The 18,893-nt window shown below is 37.8% G+C and overlaps 1 protein-coding gene across 3 annotated transcripts in view; it reads left to right on the forward strand.

Moving 5' to 3' along the window:
- The window catches only part of LOC121386198 (transducin-like enhancer protein 4), an 89,690-nt gene extending 71,013 nt beyond the window's left edge, over positions 1–18,677 (forward strand). For all 3 annotated transcript variants that reach the window (XM_041517043.1, XM_041517033.1, XM_041517036.1), the window contains exons 12-22: positions 1,432–1,552; positions 1,971–2,098; positions 4,545–4,609; positions 5,932–6,112; positions 9,760–9,828; positions 10,717–10,818; positions 12,026–12,171; positions 12,844–12,955; positions 13,916–13,998; positions 14,151–14,331; positions 15,218–18,677. In XM_041517043.1, the coding sequence (XP_041372977.1) occupies positions 1,432–1,552; positions 1,971–2,098; positions 4,545–4,609; positions 5,932–6,112; positions 9,760–9,828; positions 10,717–10,818; positions 12,026–12,171; positions 12,844–12,955; positions 13,916–13,998; positions 14,151–14,331; positions 15,218–15,325 (1,296 nt within the window). In that variant the 3' untranslated portion in view covers positions 15,326–18,677. The remainder of the gene's footprint in view (positions 1–1,431; positions 1,553–1,970; positions 2,099–4,544; positions 4,610–5,931; positions 6,113–9,759; positions 9,829–10,716; positions 10,819–12,025; positions 12,172–12,843; positions 12,956–13,915; positions 13,999–14,150; positions 14,332–15,217) is intronic.
- Positions 18,678–18,893: the final 216 nt, after the last annotated feature.

Below are 18,893 nucleotides of genomic sequence, written 5' to 3' on the forward strand. Positions count from 1 at the left end.
GCGTTCAGTGTCTTCATACAAGATTCATCACAGACCTACATAGTAACATATCAGGGAATATTTTGTTCAGGATCGCATCGTGATTCGCTGCACAAGTTTCAGAGATCGCTACACAATTTTAAAACATTAAACAGTAGATGCTAATCTGTTTCCAACTCACTAGAAATATCGCTAAGCAAGATTTTGAAAACAAAATCGATCCCCGTCAGTGGGCCCATTGGGCTATTTCTGGTCCCAGCCAGTGCACGATGACTGGTATATATCAAAGGCTGTGGTATGTGCTATCCTGTCTGTCAGATGGTGCATATAAAAGATCCCTTACTTCTAATGGAAAAATGTTGCAGGTTTCCTCTCTAAGACTAATACATCAGTGTGCTCTAGTGGTGTTGTTATAACAACACAACACACACAGTATGAGATGACTTTAGATTACACCGAAGCTGAAGGTTGTGACCAAATTAAGTACAAACATGCTAACCTCAAAACATTTCACCTCACAAACAGTGGAATATTAAGCTGTAATTACTAAATATGTTTAAAATAACTTGTAATACATTTCTGAATATGTACTGAACTTTTTTATCAGCTATTAACATTACTGCACTGAAAAGACACTGAAAAGACACTGACAAAAAACCTGCTGTACCCAAATTAGTGAGATCTACGTGTTTTAAAGACTGTCAGAAATATATAATTCTGTCATCTATTTTTGCTGCGGGAGGGGATGTGTGGCGTAGCCCAGTGGTAAAGCGCCATAACCATATGTTTGATGCCTGATATAACCATAAATAAAACATTTCCTTCCTTCTATTTTTTTCTGCGGTACACTGTGCAACATGCAAATCGTATGCAAATGATGTTTAACCATTGGCCTACATTCCAATGAGAAAATAATTTTCTGCTTATAACAAACCATACTGTACCTTCTGACCTTTAGACACATAAGTGATTTTGCCTTGGGGAATGGTGCAGAATGTTGGAAAGGAAACAAATATATATATTTAACGACATCACAGTGCATTTTAAACTCTGGCATTTTATGTCTAGTAATGGACGAGACGTAGCCCAGTGGTAAAGCGCTCGCTTGATGTGTGGTCAGTCTAGGATCAATCCCCGTCGATGGGCACACTGGGCTATTTCTCATTCTAGCCAGTGCACCACAACTGGTATATTAAAGGCTGTGGTATGTGCTATCATGTCTGTGTGATGGTGCATATAAAAGATCCCTTGCTACTAATGGACAAATGTAGCGGGTTTCCTCTCTAAGACTATATGTCACAATTATCAAATGTTTGATGTCCAGTAGTTGATGATTAATAAATCAATGTGCTCTAATGGTGTTGTTAAACAAAAAAAACCTCTTTAATGTGTCATAGAACAAATAATCATTAACCAGATTGTGTAGAAAAATGTTTCTATAAATATTTTCAGAATGACAAAGTGGTCACACCGGTGTCGAAGTCTGTGACCCCCACCAGTACGGGAAGCATCACTCCAGGGCCTTCTGCTGGGGGAGGTGCTGCAATCGGGGGGGCAGGAGCGGTCAAGCCAGGTAACTCTTTGTTGCATTTTAAGGATGTTCCAAAGATGACAGGTGGGAGGGAGATGGGGGAGAGAAATAATGTTTTCAATACTCACTATCTAGAGATTTTATTTTCTCGGCTTAGTGGGAAGGTTGTGTTTCATTCCATTTTTAATTTAAAATTTGGTATGGTGGGGTGTTTTGTTTTTTGGGGGGTGGGGGTTTGTTCATGTGGGTTTCTTTTTTTTCCTAGAATTGGCACCCCTAATTGCTGGCATCTTCTGACACAAACAAATTCCTAAATCGAATCTTTAAAAAAAAAATGCTTTTAATGCTTATGTCATGTTTACTTGACTGTAATAATTGATAAAATTCACATGTTTTACACATTTGTCACGTGTAATGATAAATTGTTGCCATGATGACATTCTGTTTCACTGTTTTTCAGGTGGCTTCCCGTTCATCCCTCATGCCTCCTTACCCTCGGAGCTGAGTCCCGGGGGCGGGTACAACAACGGAATCCTGCCCAACGGGATGCCTGGCAGCCCCCTCAACAACTACCCTCGAGCTCCCGTGGTATGACAGTGTTTTGTTGTTTTATACCCTCGAGCTCCCATGGTATGACGGTGTTTTGTTGTTTTATACCCTCGAGCTCCCGTGGTATGACAGTGTTTTGTTGTTTTATACCCTCGAGCTCCCATGGTATGACGGTGTTTTGTTGTTTTATACCCTCGAGCTCCCGTGGTATGACGTTGTTTTGTTGTTTTATACCCTCGAGCTCCCGTGGTATGACAGTGTTTTGTTGTTTTATACCCCGGAGCTCCCGTGGTATGACGTTGTTTTGTTGTTTTATACCCTCGAGCTCCCGTGGTATGACAGTGTTTTGTTGTTTTATACCCCGGAGCTCCCGTGGTATGACGTTGTTTTGTTGTTTTATACCCTCGAGCTCCCGTGGTATGACAGTGTTTTGTTGTTTTATACCCTCGAGCTCCCGTGGTATGACAGTGGTGTTTTGTTGTTTTATACCCTCGAGCTCCCGTGGTATGACAGTGTTTTGTTGTTTATATACCGGAGCTCCCGTGGTATGACTCCCTCGAGCTCCCGTGGTATGACAGTGTTTTGTTGTTTTATACCCTCGAGCTCCCGTGGTATGACAGTGGTGTTTTTGTTGTTTTATACCCTCGAGCTCCCGTGGTATGACAGTGTTTTGTTGTTTTATACCCTCGAGCTCCCATGGTATGACGGTGTTTTGTTGTTTTATACCCCGGAGCTCCCGTGGTATGACGTTGTTTTGTTGTTTTATACCCTCGAGCTCCCATGGTATGACAGTGTTTTGTTGTTTTATACCCTCGAGCTCCCGTGGTATGACAGTGTTTTGTTGTTTTATACCCTCGAGCTCCCGTGGTATGACGTTGTTTTGTTGTTTTATACCCTCGAGCTCCCGTGGTATGACGTGTTTTGTTGTTTTATACCCTCGAGCTCCCGTGGTATGACAGTGTTTTGTTGTTTTATACCCCGGAGCTCCCGTGGTATGACGTTGTTTTGTTGTTTTATACCCTCGAGCTCCCATAGTATGACAGTGTTTTGTTGTTTTATTTCTAACACCAGCCTTTGTGATTAGTCCCAACTGCCTTAAGGTTGCTTGGCACTGGGTTTGCATACCACTACTGGCTCTCACCCACAGGCAGTTTTAATCATCCAACAGGGCTTCTAGATTATGGTAGCCCTACTCCCATGGCTAGTGATATTCAATGTTGGGCTAGTAAATAACTACTATTGCCATGCCTGACAGGGCTTCTAGATTATGGTAGCCCCGCTCCCATGGCTAGTGATATTCAATGTTGGGCTAGTAAATAACTACTATTGTCATGCCAGACAGGGCTTCTAGATTATGGTAGCCCCGCTCCCATGGCTAGTGATATTCAATGTTGGGCTAGTAAATAACTACGATTGTCATACCCGACAACTAGTGAATTTTTAAAATCAAATTTTGTGGTTAAGTCTTATTTTGTAAATATGAATATCCTGCCCCCCACCCCAACCCCCCCAATGTTAGCATTTTTAAGCTCTTATCTCCCTCTTTAGGTGACATATCCAATTATTACTATTATTTAGTAAAATTGTATTAGCTTAAAGTAAAGTAGGGCTAGTGAATTTCTAATTGTGGCTAGTAATTTGTTTAAATCACTGATCCCATGGCTAGTGGATTTGTTTAAATCACTGATCCCATGGCTAGTGGATTTCTAATTGTGGCTAGTAATTTGTTTAAATCACTGATCCCATGGCTAGTGGATTTGTTTAAATCACTGATCCCATGGCTAGTGAATTTCTAATTGTGGCTAGTAATTTGTTTAAATCACTGATCCCATGGCTAGTGAATTTCTAATTGTGGCTAGTAATTTGTTTAAATCACTGATCCCATGGCTAGTGAATTTCTAATTGTGGCTAGTAATTTGTTTAAATCACTGATCCCATGGCTAGTGAATTTCTAATTGTGGCTAGTAATTTGTTTAAATCACTGATCCCATGGCTAGTGAATTTCTAATTGTGGCTAGTAATTTGTTTAAATCACTGATCCCATGGCTAGTGAATTTCTAATTGTGGCTAGTAATTTGTTTAAATCACTGATCCCATGGCTAGTGAATTTCTAATTGTGGCTAGTAATTTGTTTAAATCACTGATCCCATGGCTAGTGAATTTCTAATTGTGGCTAGTAATTTGTTTAAATCACTGATCCCATGGCTAGTGGATTTGATAAACATTGTAGAAGCCCTGCTATCCCAGATAGCTGAGCTTTGTGCCTGGGACCTTGGAAGTTTAATTGGACATAAGACTGAAAATGAAGTTGACACACTTTGTAGTTGTGTTTCATTGACTGCAGAAGTTAGAATGGCAATGTTAGTTAGTTGTATATACTGCTGAATGTAACCACGAGTTGCTGCCACTTACATTTTATGCTTGCGAAATGTGAAGAAATGCCACTGTCACAGTATAACAAATGTTTTGTGTCTTTTTTTCTCAGGTTGGTTTCGAATCTCATGGAGCTCACATGCGTCCAGCTCTCGGAAACATTCCAGGTGGAAAACCGTGAGTTGAGTTCATTCTGATATTGAAACCTCTTTTAAATTATCTCAGGACTCGAACTTAATAGCTCTCGGAAACATTCCAGGTGGAAAACAGTGATTTGAGTTCATTCTGATATTGAACCTTCTTTCAAATTATCTCAGAACTCGAATTTAATGGCGTCACTGACAGCAGTTGCTAAAACTGTAATCTGAATGGCCGTAGGTCGGGATTTACCGATGGTAGGTTTTTTGGCAGTTGGATGAAATATATTGCAATCAGTTAAAGGCATAATTTTTGGTTTTGTATTTTTTTAGTCTTAGTCTTATTCAACTTAATGCTGACTGGAACAAGAAATAGCCGGATGGCCCTACCGATGGGGATCGATTTACCACTTGGCTACATCCCGCCCACTTCATAAGCACTTCAATTCGCTATTTACGTTCCTGTACAGCAAAAAATAAATTTACAGGACACTGACTGTCCAGCAAACACGGGTTTGAATTGCATCCCCCCTGCTAAGAAAGATGAGTGTTCTGTCCCAATCCAACCAGTTCTTCATCCAGGACCGGTATGTGTTATCCTGTCAGTGTGGGGGAGAAATATGTTTGATGTAGGTTAATAGTATACCACTAAAAAAAGATGCTATTTGTAGAATTAGAGGACGAGACATAGCCCAGTGGTAAAGCACTCACTTGAGCGACGGTCGGTCTGGGATCGATCCCCGTCAGTGGGCCCATTGGGCTATTTCTCACTCCAGCCAGTGCACCACGACTGGTATATCAAAGACTGTGGCAACAGCGGGTATCCTCTCTCAATGTCTGTGTGGTCCTTAACCATATGCCCGACGCCACATAACCGTAAATTAAAAAAAATTGTTGAGTGCATCGTTAAATAAAACATTTCCTTCATTTGTAGGATTAAAACTCCTTGCTGGACCCATAGCATATTTTTTTCATTCCAGCCAGTGCCTGTCTATGATGAAAGTGCATATAAAAGATCCCTTGCTGTTGTCTGGTAGGAGTAGCCTACGTGGCTGCACAGGTCTCTTCTCTTACCATCTAGACCTGTTAAAAGTTTGTTTTGTTTAACAATACCACTAGAGCACATTAATTAATTAATCATCGGCTATGGATGTCAAACATTTGGTAATTCTGATATGTAGTCATCGGTGGAAACCCGCTACATTTTTCCTAATGTAGCAAGATATCTTTTATATGCACTTTCCTACAGACAGGATAGCACATACCACCACTTTTGAATCTAGACCACATCCACAATTTATTTGAACTATTCATAATCTGATCTTAAACGTTCATAAATCTCTTGATATTTTTTTTTTCCAGAGCATATTCCTTTCACGTGAGCGGTGACGGCCAGATGCAGCCGGTTCCATTCCCACCGGATGCTCTGATTGGCTCAGGGATTCCCAGACACGCCCGTCAGATCAACACGTTAAATCACGGAGAAGTTGTGTGCGCTGTTACTATTAGCAACCCCACAAGACATGTTTATACGGGTGGAAAGGTATCTTATTATCAAGAAATGCCTATCTGACTAATAACTGAGGTTAGTGCTCCAACTTGGATGTAGCAATTTACTAAAGAACATTCTTGTTTTAAAGGGACAGTCCTGAGTTTGCTTCCATGGTAACATGTTTTTGACTAATGGCAGTTTTAACAACTAAACTTGCATATTAAATACATTTGCTTGTTTAAAACAGGGCTTCTAGAATTTTTATAAAATCAACTAGCCATGGGATTAGTGATTTTTAAAATTTACTAGCCACAATTAAAAATTTACTAGCCCTACTTCTCTTTAAGTTGATAAAATTTTACTAAATAATAGTAATAATCAGACATGTCACCTAAACAAAGAGATAGAGCTTAAAAGACACTAACATTGGGGGAATGGGGTGGGGCAAGATATTCATATTTACAAAATAGACTTAACTGCAACATTTGACCAAAATATTTCACTAGCCATCAGGCATTGCAATAGTAGTTGTTTACTAGCCCAACATTGAATATCACTAGCCATGGGAGTGAGGCTACCATAATCTAGATGCTCTGGTGTGCTAGTCCAACATTGAATATCGCTAGCCATGGGAGTGTGGCTTCCATAATCTAGAAGACCTGGGGTGCTAGCCCAACATTGAATATCACTTGCCATGGGAGTGAGGCTACCATAATCTAGAAGACCTGGGGTGCTAGTCCAACATTGAATATCACTAGCCATGGAAGTGAGGCTACCATAATCTATAAGCTCTGGGGTGCTAGCCCAACATTGAATATCACTTGCCATGGAAGTGAGGCTACCATAATCTAGAAGCTCTGGGGTGCTAGTCCAACATTGAATATCACTAGCCATGGGAGTGTGGCTTCCATAATCTAAAAGCTCTGGGGTGCTAGCCCAACATTGAATATCACTAGCCATGGGAGTGTGGCTTCCATAATCTAGAAGCTCTGGGGTGCTAGCCCAACATTGAATATCACTAGCCATGGGAGTGTGGCTTCCATAATCTAGAAGCTCTGGGGTGCTAGCCCAACATTGAATATCACTAGCCATGGGAGTGTGGCTTCCATAATCTAGAAGCTCTGGGGTGCTAGCCCAACATTGAATATCACTAGCCATGGGAGTGTGGCTTCCATAATCTAGAAGCTCTGGGGTGCTAGCCCAACATTGAATATCACTAGCCATGGGAGTGTGGCTTCCATAATCTAGAAGCTCTGGGGTGCTAGCCCAACATTGAATATCACTAGCCATGGGAGTGTGGCTTCCATAATCTAGAAGCTCTGGGGTGCTAGCCCAACATTGAATATCACTAGCCATGGGAGTGTGGCTTCCATAATCTAGAAGCTCTGGGGTGCTAGCCCAACATTGAATATCACTAGCCATGGGAGTGTGGCTTCCATAATCTAGAAGCTCTGGGATGCTAGCCCAACATTGAATATCACTAGCCATGAGAGTGTGGCTTCCATAATCTAGAAGCTCTGGGGTGCTAGCCCAACATTGAATATCACTAGCCATGGGAGTGTGGCTTCCATAATCTAGAAGCTCTGGGGTGCTAGCCCAACATTGAATATCACTAGCCATGGGAGTGTGGCTTCCATAATCTAGAAGCTCTGGGGTGCTAGCCCAACATTGAATATCACTAGCCATGGGAGTGTGGCTTCCATAATCTAGAAGCTCTGGGGTGCTAGCCCAACATTGAATATCACTAGCCATGGGAGTGTGGCTTCCATAATCTAGAAGCTCTGGGGTGCTAGCCCAACATTGAATATCACTAGCCATGGGAGTGTGGCTTCCATAATCTAGAAGCTCTGGGGTGCTAGCCCAACATTGAATATCACTAGCCATGGGAGTGTGGCTTCCATAATCTAGAAGCTCTGGGGTGCTAGCCCAACATTGAATATCACTAGCCATGGGAGTTTGGCTTCCATAATCTAGAAGTTCTGTTAAAATATCTGTGTTTTTATATAAAAGATGTTTCTCGGTGTCCTTAATGTTTGGGAATATTTCTGCCCAAACTGGGTGTTAGTTAGAAACATGTTACAAACGTAGCAAACTGAGGACTGTCCATTTAGATCTCATGCTTCATCAAAGTTGGAACACTGATAAGATATTTACCTACACCATATCACAGGGTTCTCACGCGTCCTGCAAATCCAGGAATGTCCTTGAATATTGTTATTGTAAAATCCTGGCCTGGAATGTGCGGGAAAAAGTATTAATTTTTTTTTGTGTCCTTGAAATTCAGGAATGTTCTTGAATTTTGTGATTTTAAAATGCTGGCCTGGAATGTCCTGGAAAAAAAGCATTAAATTTTAATTGTGTCCTGGAAATTTAGGCCAAATATTTGGTGGTTTATTATTTTTTTTAATCTTTACTTTTGTTGTCGTCATAACCCGTCTAAATTTAGACAACAATTTATTATAAAAACATTCATTGACTGAACATTTCATGTCCTGGAAAAATAAGAAAATGTTCTGGAAATGTCCTTGAATTTTATGTTTTTGTCAAGTGTAAGAACCCTGTATCATGTATACTGATGTCTGTAGATAGTTCCAGTGTATGAATATTATTTTTAAATGCCTTAAGCTAACTAGCGGTTATCCTAGAAATTTGGCAAGGCATAGTAGAACTAAACACTTTTGGTGCATTTTCACCATTTTTAGGACAATATTTTTTTTTTTTATTGAAATAAAAATAAATGTAATTAATGTGCTTGTTTTAATAAATGAATGGCAAAATTTATTACAGGCATATTTTATTAATTAATAAAGTTAATTTTAGAGTTTTAAAAAAAGTCTTGTTTAATCTCAGGGCAGCATGATGCTGAATAAGTTAAGATGGTGCTAACCTGTTGAGGCATGGTGTCACTCTATACTAAAACAAGTTAGGGAAAGCTTAAGCTAAAGTTAAGGGTTGTATTAATCAAAAGAGACAAATAACAGTATAGATTTTTTTAAAAACAAGGGGACAATTTTTAGTTGTTACATAACAGAAATCCATTTATTCATGTGAACTTAAATTTTTATGCTTTTGCTAAAAAAAACATTGTTGGGTACTTAAAATTCATGTATCAAAAATGTAGTACTAGTATCATAAATTCATATTATGTGCATACATGTATTATATTTTCGTTATATTCTTAAAGGTGCAGATCCTAGTCTTAACCCATACAAAACGGACACTAAGTTTAGTTAATTTACAAACCTGTAACTCTTTTGGATAAAGTTACAATAGAGTGAAAGAAGAGTCTGTGACGTTAAAACAGGAAATATCCTTAAAAATAGACTGGAACTCGAATCAATAAACCGCTACTTCTCAGACGCATATGCGTTTTTAAAAATATTAAAAATACTATTTTTGGTACTACAAACACCAGGATGACCAGAAACACTTCAGTTGTACGGAAATGCATAATCTAAAGAATAAAATATAAGTAATGTTTGATTTCAGTTATCATAAACGGCTCTAATAGTGAAAGAGATGCTGTAGTGTTTAAAAACTAGGGTCCGTCCCTTTAACTTCATTGACTGCATTAGTCCACAAATTACAGGAAAATTAACCACCACAAACAACAATGATTTCGCTGTTTTATGGATGATATATGCATTTTAAACTGTAGTTTTAGTCACCCAGTAGAGCATTCGACTCGTCTTTTTCAGGGGTGTGTGAAGGTCTGGGACATTAGTCAACCCGGAAACAAGAGTCCCGTTTCACAGCTCGACTGTTTGGTAAGAGGTCTTCTTCAACTTTACCTTGGTTTTGTACTAAACGTACACTAACCCCTAATCCCGCACTCACCAAGATGACATTATAAGATCATAATTATATTGAAATATTTTTGTGTGTACTATTAATTTAAAAGCTGTCATTTCGTAATATTTGGATGCAAAGAGAGAAAGCATTTATTTGGGTAGGAAACTCACACACATACCTAAACCGTGATCTGAACCCCCATAAAAACTTCAGTCTCCATGGTCTAGACCCCCCACACACACACACCCTGCACATTTTCCTGTACATTTGGCTCCATCATCCTGTTACTGCAGATAGTTATTTACTTACGGATACGTCACTTAAAGTTTTTCCTTTATCTTTGAGATATTGAAATTTATACCCAAAACAATCCTTGCTGTTTATAGAAAAATGTAACAGGTTTCCTCTGAAGAAGGAGCAGGACATAGGCCAGTAGTAAAGTGTTCGCTTGATGCGCGGTCGGTTCAGGATCGATCCCTGTCGGTGGATCCATTGGGCTATTTCTCATTCCAGCCAGTGCTTCACAACTGATGTAACAAAGGCCATGGTATGTACTATCCTGTCTGGGATGGTGCATATAAAAGATTCCTTGCTGCTAATCGAAAAGAGTAGCCCATGAAGTGGCAGCAGCGGGTTTCCTTTCTCAATATCTGTGTGGTCCTTAACCATATGTCTGACTCCATATAACTGTAAAATAAAATGTGTTGAGTGCTTCGTTAAATAAAACATTTCCTTCCTTCCTCTGAAGATTATGTGTTGGAATTAACAAACTATTGACAGCCACTGGATGATGATCATTGTGACCTAATGGTCTGGTTTGTAGATTATTTATTCATGTGGGTTTTTTTAACATTGTCTTCCAGCAACGTGACAACTACATTCGCTCTATAAAACTTCTTCAAGATGGCCGCACATTGATAGTTGGTGGAGAAGCCAGTACTTTGTCTATATGGGACTTAGCCGCTGTGAGTAATCTGATGGTTTTCAAATTGTGAAATTTAAAAAGAAACGTTATATATTGAGCCTCTTGAAAATTGAGAATGGGGAAAACAATTTAAAAGTTGAATGGAAAAAAAACCCCATCATAGTCTTTAAAACACTGGATAAAAAAGAAATTTCACATGCTTTCTTCCATATCTGTATTACATGAAATAAACAGTTATGTGAGATTTTAATTCTTATGCCCAAATAAAAATATACTTTTTACCTAGACATATTTGACCTAATAATAGAATTTTATTTTTATATTAATAATGTTTCCTCACCAATTATTTATTTATTGATTAACAACTAATACCTTCCTGCAATGGGTTTACAAAACATCCTGTATATTGATCCAGGTTTCCAATATTAGGGTGCATTTTAGTTCTAGTACTAAATTTGCTTTTCTTCTCAAACAGTCAATTCAATGTATTAAAGTCATTAACCAAGTATCCCGGCTTGCTATGTTCTCACCAACAGTCATAGTTAACAATGTGTCAAGGTGTCATTAAACATACCTTCCTTTCTCTTATAACAGACTGTTCTCTTGTTTACAGTCGACTCTGCGTATTAAAGCTGAATTAATGTCGAGTGTCCCGGCTTGCTATGCTCTCGCCATCAGTCATAGTTTAACAATGTGCTGAGGTGTCATTAAACATACATTCCTTTCTTTTATAACAGACTTTTAAAACTGAAACACTTCTCCAACAATGATGTTGTGTTCAACTTTTAACACATGATAACAAAAACTTTCTTCATCACCGTTGTTTGAAAATACTCGGCCAACACTTGAAATGTTTTACGATTAAAACTTTAAACAACTAACTTACTTCATACCTCAGTATGACATCACTTATAACAATGTGATGTAACGTCCCAATTGACAGCACACAAACCCTAATAATTTGTTATTTCAAGCCTCTGAATATGCATTTATTACAATAACTAAGAGTCAATAAAACAATTTAATTGGCAAATAATTATATGTTGTTACTTTGGTAACTTCATTTAATAGAAAGATTAAATGTTATTGTTTTCTTGTTTACAGTCGACTCCGCGTATTAAAGCTGAACTCAGGTCGAGTGCCCCGGCTTGCTACGCTCTTGCCATCAGTGATAGTTTAACAATGTGCTGAGGTGTCATTAAACATACCTTCCTTTCTTTTATAACAGACTGTTTTCTTGTTTACAGTCGACTCCGCGTATTAAAGCTGAACTCACGTCGAGTGCCCCGGCTTGCTATGCTCTCGCCATCAGTCCAGACAGTAAAGTCTGTTTCAGCTGTTGTAGTGATGGAAACATCGCCGTTTGGGATCTGCATAATCAAACTTTAGTCAGGTGAGTACAAACTTCAGTCAAATGAGTACAACTTTAGTCAGATGAAGACAATTTTTAGTCCACTGAGTACATCTTTAAACTAGTCAGATGAGTTCAAATACAACTGATTTTAGGTCCATTAGGAGCTTTAGAAAATCAGTATAATTTTAAATTTTAAAAAAGCCCAAAAGAAACCAAATACATGAACATTTTGTATTTTCATTAATTTACTTTCTTAAATTAGGAGATGATTCTACAGTATTTTCCAATTTGGCATCAGAGATAAGTGGTTTTACTGTCGCAAATATATATTTAGTTTTGTTGGTAATGGAATAATAGTGCATCCTGCCTTCCTTATAATACGGGCAGGATTTAGCTCGGTCGGTTGAGTGCTCGCTTGAGCTGCTTGGGTCGCAGGATCGAACCACCTCAGTGGATCCATTCAGCTGATTGGGGTTTTTCTTGTTCCAACCAATACACCACAACTGGACAAAGGTCTGTGAGAAAGTGCATATAAAAGATCCATTGGGAAAATGTTGCGGGTTTTCTCTGATGACTAAGAGTCAGAATGACCAAATGTTTGATATCCATTGATTAAATGTGCTCCAGTGGTGTCGTTAAAGAAAACAAACGTTTATCCTTATACTAGATTCTAGCTCCATTCTAAGCGTCCATGTTGTTTGTGTGTTTCAGACAGTTCCAGGGTCACACCGATGGTGCTAGCTGTATCGACATCTCGCCGGACGGAACGAAACTCTGGACTGGCGGTCTCGATAACACCGTCCGATCATGGGATTTGAGAGAGGTTCGTGTTACACTATAATTGTTTTTATTACACACTAGTGTAAGATATTACTTACTTCATAACAATTACTCAATATCTAATTAGTGTAATATTGGCACGCGCAAACTGTGCGGGATAATGAATGACGTCGGTATTCGAATGACTTCACTTTTCATCTCCCTGCAATAAAATAAACTGGGTGTATGATGTGTCCTGTTTTTCCGAACGCTAGAAAACATTGTGCAAAATTGCTTTAGAAAATGTTTTGTTCAGAGATTATTAACGTATCTAACCATGTTTGTACAAAATAGTGTAATTTAAAAGTACCATTACAACATATGGCCATTACAATTGCGATAAGATAGGCCGTTATATTTGGGCCTATTGTTTACGGAGCCAAAACGATGTTGTCGACCTGCTACTCTTCTTGACGGCCCTATGTATAAAATGTCAGCATGACATCTAGTTAATCCCATTCACTCAGGTCAATCTATGCTTGTCCGATCAACAATTCGGTCATTATTGTGAATTTCAAAACATTAAATAACAATTAATGCAAGCTTCGCGCCAAAATCTAAACTACATTGCTGATGTCTTGTTGCTCATCGTGACGTCATTTACGTTTTCATGTGACGTAGATCACTTGCTGATCCAATTCGTAGAAAAATAACCTGTAGTAGGTCTCTACATCTGCTTACTTCTATGTTGTGGCTTGTTTGCAGTTGGTTTGTAATTAATAAAATAATAAACTAGCTTGCCTGTCATACCATTTTTATGAAACTCGTGACTATTGATTACATTACCAAAAGCAATTTAATTTTTTTTTGCATATCATTAAACATTTAATTTATTGTATTTTCAATTTTGCAAAACCATACTTTTGTAATATTATTGTTTTGGTGTGTAGTCTGCATTAAAATAATAGATGTTTTTATAATAAATTGTTTTAATGTTTTTTGTTTTTTTTTATTATTCATTCAGGGTAGACAACTCCAGCAACATGATTTCACTTCTCAAATATTTTCACTTGGCTATTGTCCGACGGGTGACTGGCTTGCTGTTGGGTAATTATTTCATTATAATTTTCTGTATATTTGACTTATTTTATTCTTCGTTCCAGCCTTCACTAAAAACATTTTCATATATTAGATACCAATTATCTATAGTTTAAAATATGCTGATCTGTTGTAAAACAAACATTCCTTTCCTTCCCTAGCATGGAGAGTAGCAACGTGGAGGTGTTACATCACAGCAAGCCCGACAAATACCAGCTGCACCTCCACGAGAGCTGCGTCCTGTCGCTCAAGTTCGCCTCCTGCGGCAAGTGGTTCATCAGCACAGGGAAAGACAATTTGCTCAACGCCTGGAGGACGCCGTACGGAGCCAGCATCTTCCAGGTGAGGCTCAGTTTTGTACCTTTAACAATAAAGAGTTCAAATTTCACAAGAACAATAGATATTAGAAATTACTACTGAGCCAGCATCTTCCAGATGAGACGCAGTTTTGTATCTTTAACAATAAAGATTTAAAATTTCACACAAAAACTAGATCTGTGTAACACATTTTTACAAAGCCAGCATCTTCCAGGTGAGGCTCAGTTTCGTATCTTTAACAATAAAGAGTTCAAATTTCACAAAAACAGTAGAGATGAGAAATTATTACGGAGCCAGCATCTTCCAGGTGAGGCTCAGTTTCGTACACTTACAAATGAAGAATTCAGTTTTTACAGAAACATTGATCTAAAGTTTGGCTATTACACATTATTACGGAACCAGCATCTTCCAGGTGAGGCTCAGTTTCGAACCTCTAAAAATGAAGAGTTCAGTTTTCGCAAAAACATTGATTTTTGACTTAAAAATTATTTTGGAGCCAGCAGACAGTTTTGTACCTTTAGCAAATAAAAAGTTCAGATTTCACACAAAAATAGAGATAAAGTTTGGCTGTTACAGATTATTATGGAGCCAGCATCCTCCAGGTGAGACTCAGTTTAGAACCTTTAACAACAAAGAAACATGGCATGTGCTGTAGTGACGTCATAGCCTAGGATGGTTTTACGCTATATCGTAGTTCAAAGATAGCTTTGAAAATCTCTAGCCAGCATCTCGGTTTGAGTCATGGTTTGTTATAGGGGAACAGTTGTGGAAATCATGACAAATCATGAGGGATTAGCAAAAGTAATTGTCTATAGCCCTGGGTTTGATAAACAAAAATCATAGGAACAGATGTGAAATTATATATGTACAATGCACATTTTCAAATGTTTGTATTTTATTTTTATTTCAGTCTAAAGAATCCTCATCTGTGTTGAGTTGTGACATCTCGGCTGAAGACAAGTACATTGTGACAGGCTCGGGGGATAAAAAGGCAACACTTTATGAAGTTATTTTCTGATTTGTCTCAAAGATATCATTGTTATCAAGTTCATTTCATCCTCATGCTAAAGAATCGAGGAGAAAAGAGGCCATATCTGATTGGATGCAGGGGATCGAAGGAAAATAATGTAACCAAGCTTTCCAATAATGGCAGAGTATTATGTGACCAGGCATCTGATTGGTGGCAAAGAATCATGTGACCAAGCTTGTGATTTGTTGCAGAGAATTTTTGTGAGAAAGGTTTTCATTGGTAGCAAAGAATATTCATATGGTGGAGATTTTTGTTGCCAAGCTTCTGTGTAAGGTTTTGATGTGTACAAATAACATTCATGTGACCAAGCGTCTGACTGATGACACAGAATCAGATGAACCTTCTGTAACTGATGGCAAAGAAGTATGTTTTTTGATTATCAGCAAATCACATCCATATGATCAAGCTTCTGATAGGTGGAACAGATTTTTATGACCTGGTTTCTGATTGGTGTCAGAGAATCATGTAACCTTGTTTCTGATTGGTGGTAAAGTATTACATGACACCAAGCTTCTAATTGGTGGCAGTGAATTCTGTGAGATGGTGTTTAATTGGTAGCAGCAATTTAAATCATGTTTCTGATTGGTGGAAGATAATTGTGTGACAATGTTTCTAACTGGTGGCATGCAATCACATGATTAAATGCCATTTTAACCATGTGAATATTATTTTGGGTATTGCCGTCATTGAATGATTACTGTGAGAAAACATTTCTTGGAGATTTCTTCAAATCTGATATACAGCAACTTCACAACAGGATGGTTTAAGAAAATAACAGCTGTTACCAGATACTTTGTATTAAAAGATGAGTCAGAACTTAGCAGATAAGAAACAGTATTCAGAGTTGGTTGTGATGCAACGATAACTGGGGCAGATTTGGCTGTATTTTGGACCTTTCTGTGATTCAGGGTTCATTTCTTTCATACTGACTTGGCTAAACACTCCATTAAATGTCCAGGGGCTTGCTTTATTCTCTAAACTCTCGCAACTTTGCAATCTCGCAGTGCATTGTAAAAAGACTTGCAAAGAACATGTGGTGTTGCTTAAGAGAGCTTTAGCAAGCTTTGTTAATTACGTCCCAGGATCTTAAATCTGGGTATGACTTGCCAACTGCTCAATCCACCCATGAATAAATAGCCATTGCTTGCACGACCGTAATTAATAGTCACATGGCTAGAAATGATGGCCCCATTTTCATCAACACATTCGCCCTAACCATTACCTCTGTGGTCACCATAGATACCGTTGGTTTTTATTCTAAATACTTGTTCAGAGATTTCTTTGTTCAGCCATCCAAGCAAGTACTTACAGTACATCAGTCCTTTGGCTATTTGATAATTTTAGAAACTTTTTTTTTCTTCAACATTTTGTGAATATGGGGTAAAAAGTAAAATGCGATTTGGCTGTTTTGCTTGTACTCATCAAAAGCATATAACTCGTTAAGAAAACAAAAGCTGGAATTTCAAGTTTTGTGACTGGTAGTGGTAAACTTAGTGAATAAAATACTGGCATCATTACCATAATAATTGGAATTAAATATTCATATATTTTCTAAACATACCACTGTAAGGTATGTATCCTTCAATTAAAAACAACAATCTGCCTGCAGTTTGTTTTCAAAGACACCTGTTTTCTTGTAGGAAGAATATAACTTACTGCATGAATATTCATAGCTGATGTAAGACATGAATATTCATGAACTGTTTACTGCCTGATTATTCATAATTTACTTCATGAGTATTCAAAAACAATTTGTAGCATGAATATTCGTGAACAATTAATGGATGAATATTCATAAACAGTTTGTAGTGAATGTCTTGCTTTTCATTGTACGCACAGAATGATCCTTTGCATAGAATGCTTCTTGAAAACATTGTGTCATCGTGTGAATTTTATGTTTTTAATTTTCCCAAGCTGATAATTCATGAGAGTTTCTTGTGTCTTTCAGTACGAATTCACAGTAAGGTTTAACCCATTTGCAATAAAAGATTCTTGTTAGTTTCAGTGAAGTCGTTAAAAATAGAAATAAGAAGTAAAAAATAAATCTTATGCAGCTATTACTGTCTGCTGCGAATGACAGGTGACCTAAACAAGTCGATACCAAAGTCTTAAGAATGCTGTAATTTCATTGGTTTATCTTAATTATTAACACCATGCATTCATTAACTACCAGCTAATATTAATCAGTTAGGGACAAGGTTTCAAATACATACTACAATGTTAGCAACATGCACTAATCATGTAAAAATCATGTAACATTCAATTGGGGAGCATGTATTCTTTGTAATTCTGTACCATATTTAATAGGCAGAGAAATATCCCAGCCAGTCACATATTAATGACAACCTTGCTGGGGGTTTTAAAAATCCTCAAGCCTTCACACAGGCATTAAACGGACAGTCCTGAGTTTGTTGCCATTCTTAACATGTTGCTGAGACATTTTAATGACTACAATTACACATTAAATAAAAAAATTGCATAAAATATCAATGGCTGTATATTAAATAGAGAATAATACATGAGTGGCCATTAGATACCATTTATCTCACGACGAGTTGTTTTAAAATATATCTAATGAGCGAAAACGAGTTTGATACCTTTTTAAACGAGTGGTAATGGTATCTAACGGACGCGAATGTATTATTCTATTTCTTACGTATCTTATGCATCACAGACAATTGTCAGGTTAACTATACGTAACAGTCATCGATTTCCATCATGTTGTTTTTCACTGGATATATGGCATTGGGTAACCTGGTCATCACCTAGGAGCAGCCAGTTGTATGTCTTGAAATTGTTAACATGTATGTGTGTAAACAAGTATGTGTTATAAATAATGCCATGGTGTTCTCACCAACGGGTGTGTAAGAAATGTGTTTCACAACTTTATTAGCGTTGTTTAGAACACAGGTCACTCACAAAATTAAACTCCATCGAAAAGTCTCGAAGAGTCTCAATTCTTTACATGACAACATGTTAATACAGGTATATTATTTTAAAATTTCTGATGGGGTGGGGTGTACGGGACAACTGGGATAGGTACGACAGGGGATATTGGTATTTTCTTCAAACATTAAATTTTATTTTACATTATTTCCAATACATGTATTAAGTTAAATCTATTAGGGAAATATCAAGGGAAGGGAGTGAGTGGGAAGATATTTTAGTGACAGGAATAACAGTGCTGTACATAGACTAAAACATGGGCTGGGGGGCAGTGAAATAAATAGAATAGTGGCACATTAATATAGGTTATTACCCATATGGGCAGAGAGAAGTGGGGAAAGAAAAGTGATCTTTCCCTAGGGAAAGAAAACCCCCATCTCTTCCCCTAGATACATTTTAACGTCATAAACAGTGCTTCACTATAGGTGGTTAATTGTGTGTAAGAACAGTTTCCATGGAAGTCATGTCAACAATTAATGTCATCAGCGATATGTATGTCACTACTATGACACAACGCTGCCTCTTGTTCCAACTTGCAAACCTATTTTCAACAACAGTATCATTTGAAAATCTTCCATAAAATTATTAATATTGAAAATGGGTAATAAAT

The sequence above is a fragment of the Gigantopelta aegis genome, chromosome 2 (assembly GCF_016097555.1).
Source record: "Gigantopelta aegis isolate Gae_Host chromosome 2, Gae_host_genome, whole genome shotgun sequence".
Lineage (NCBI taxonomy): Eukaryota > Metazoa > Mollusca > Gastropoda > Neomphalida > Peltospiridae > Gigantopelta > Gigantopelta aegis.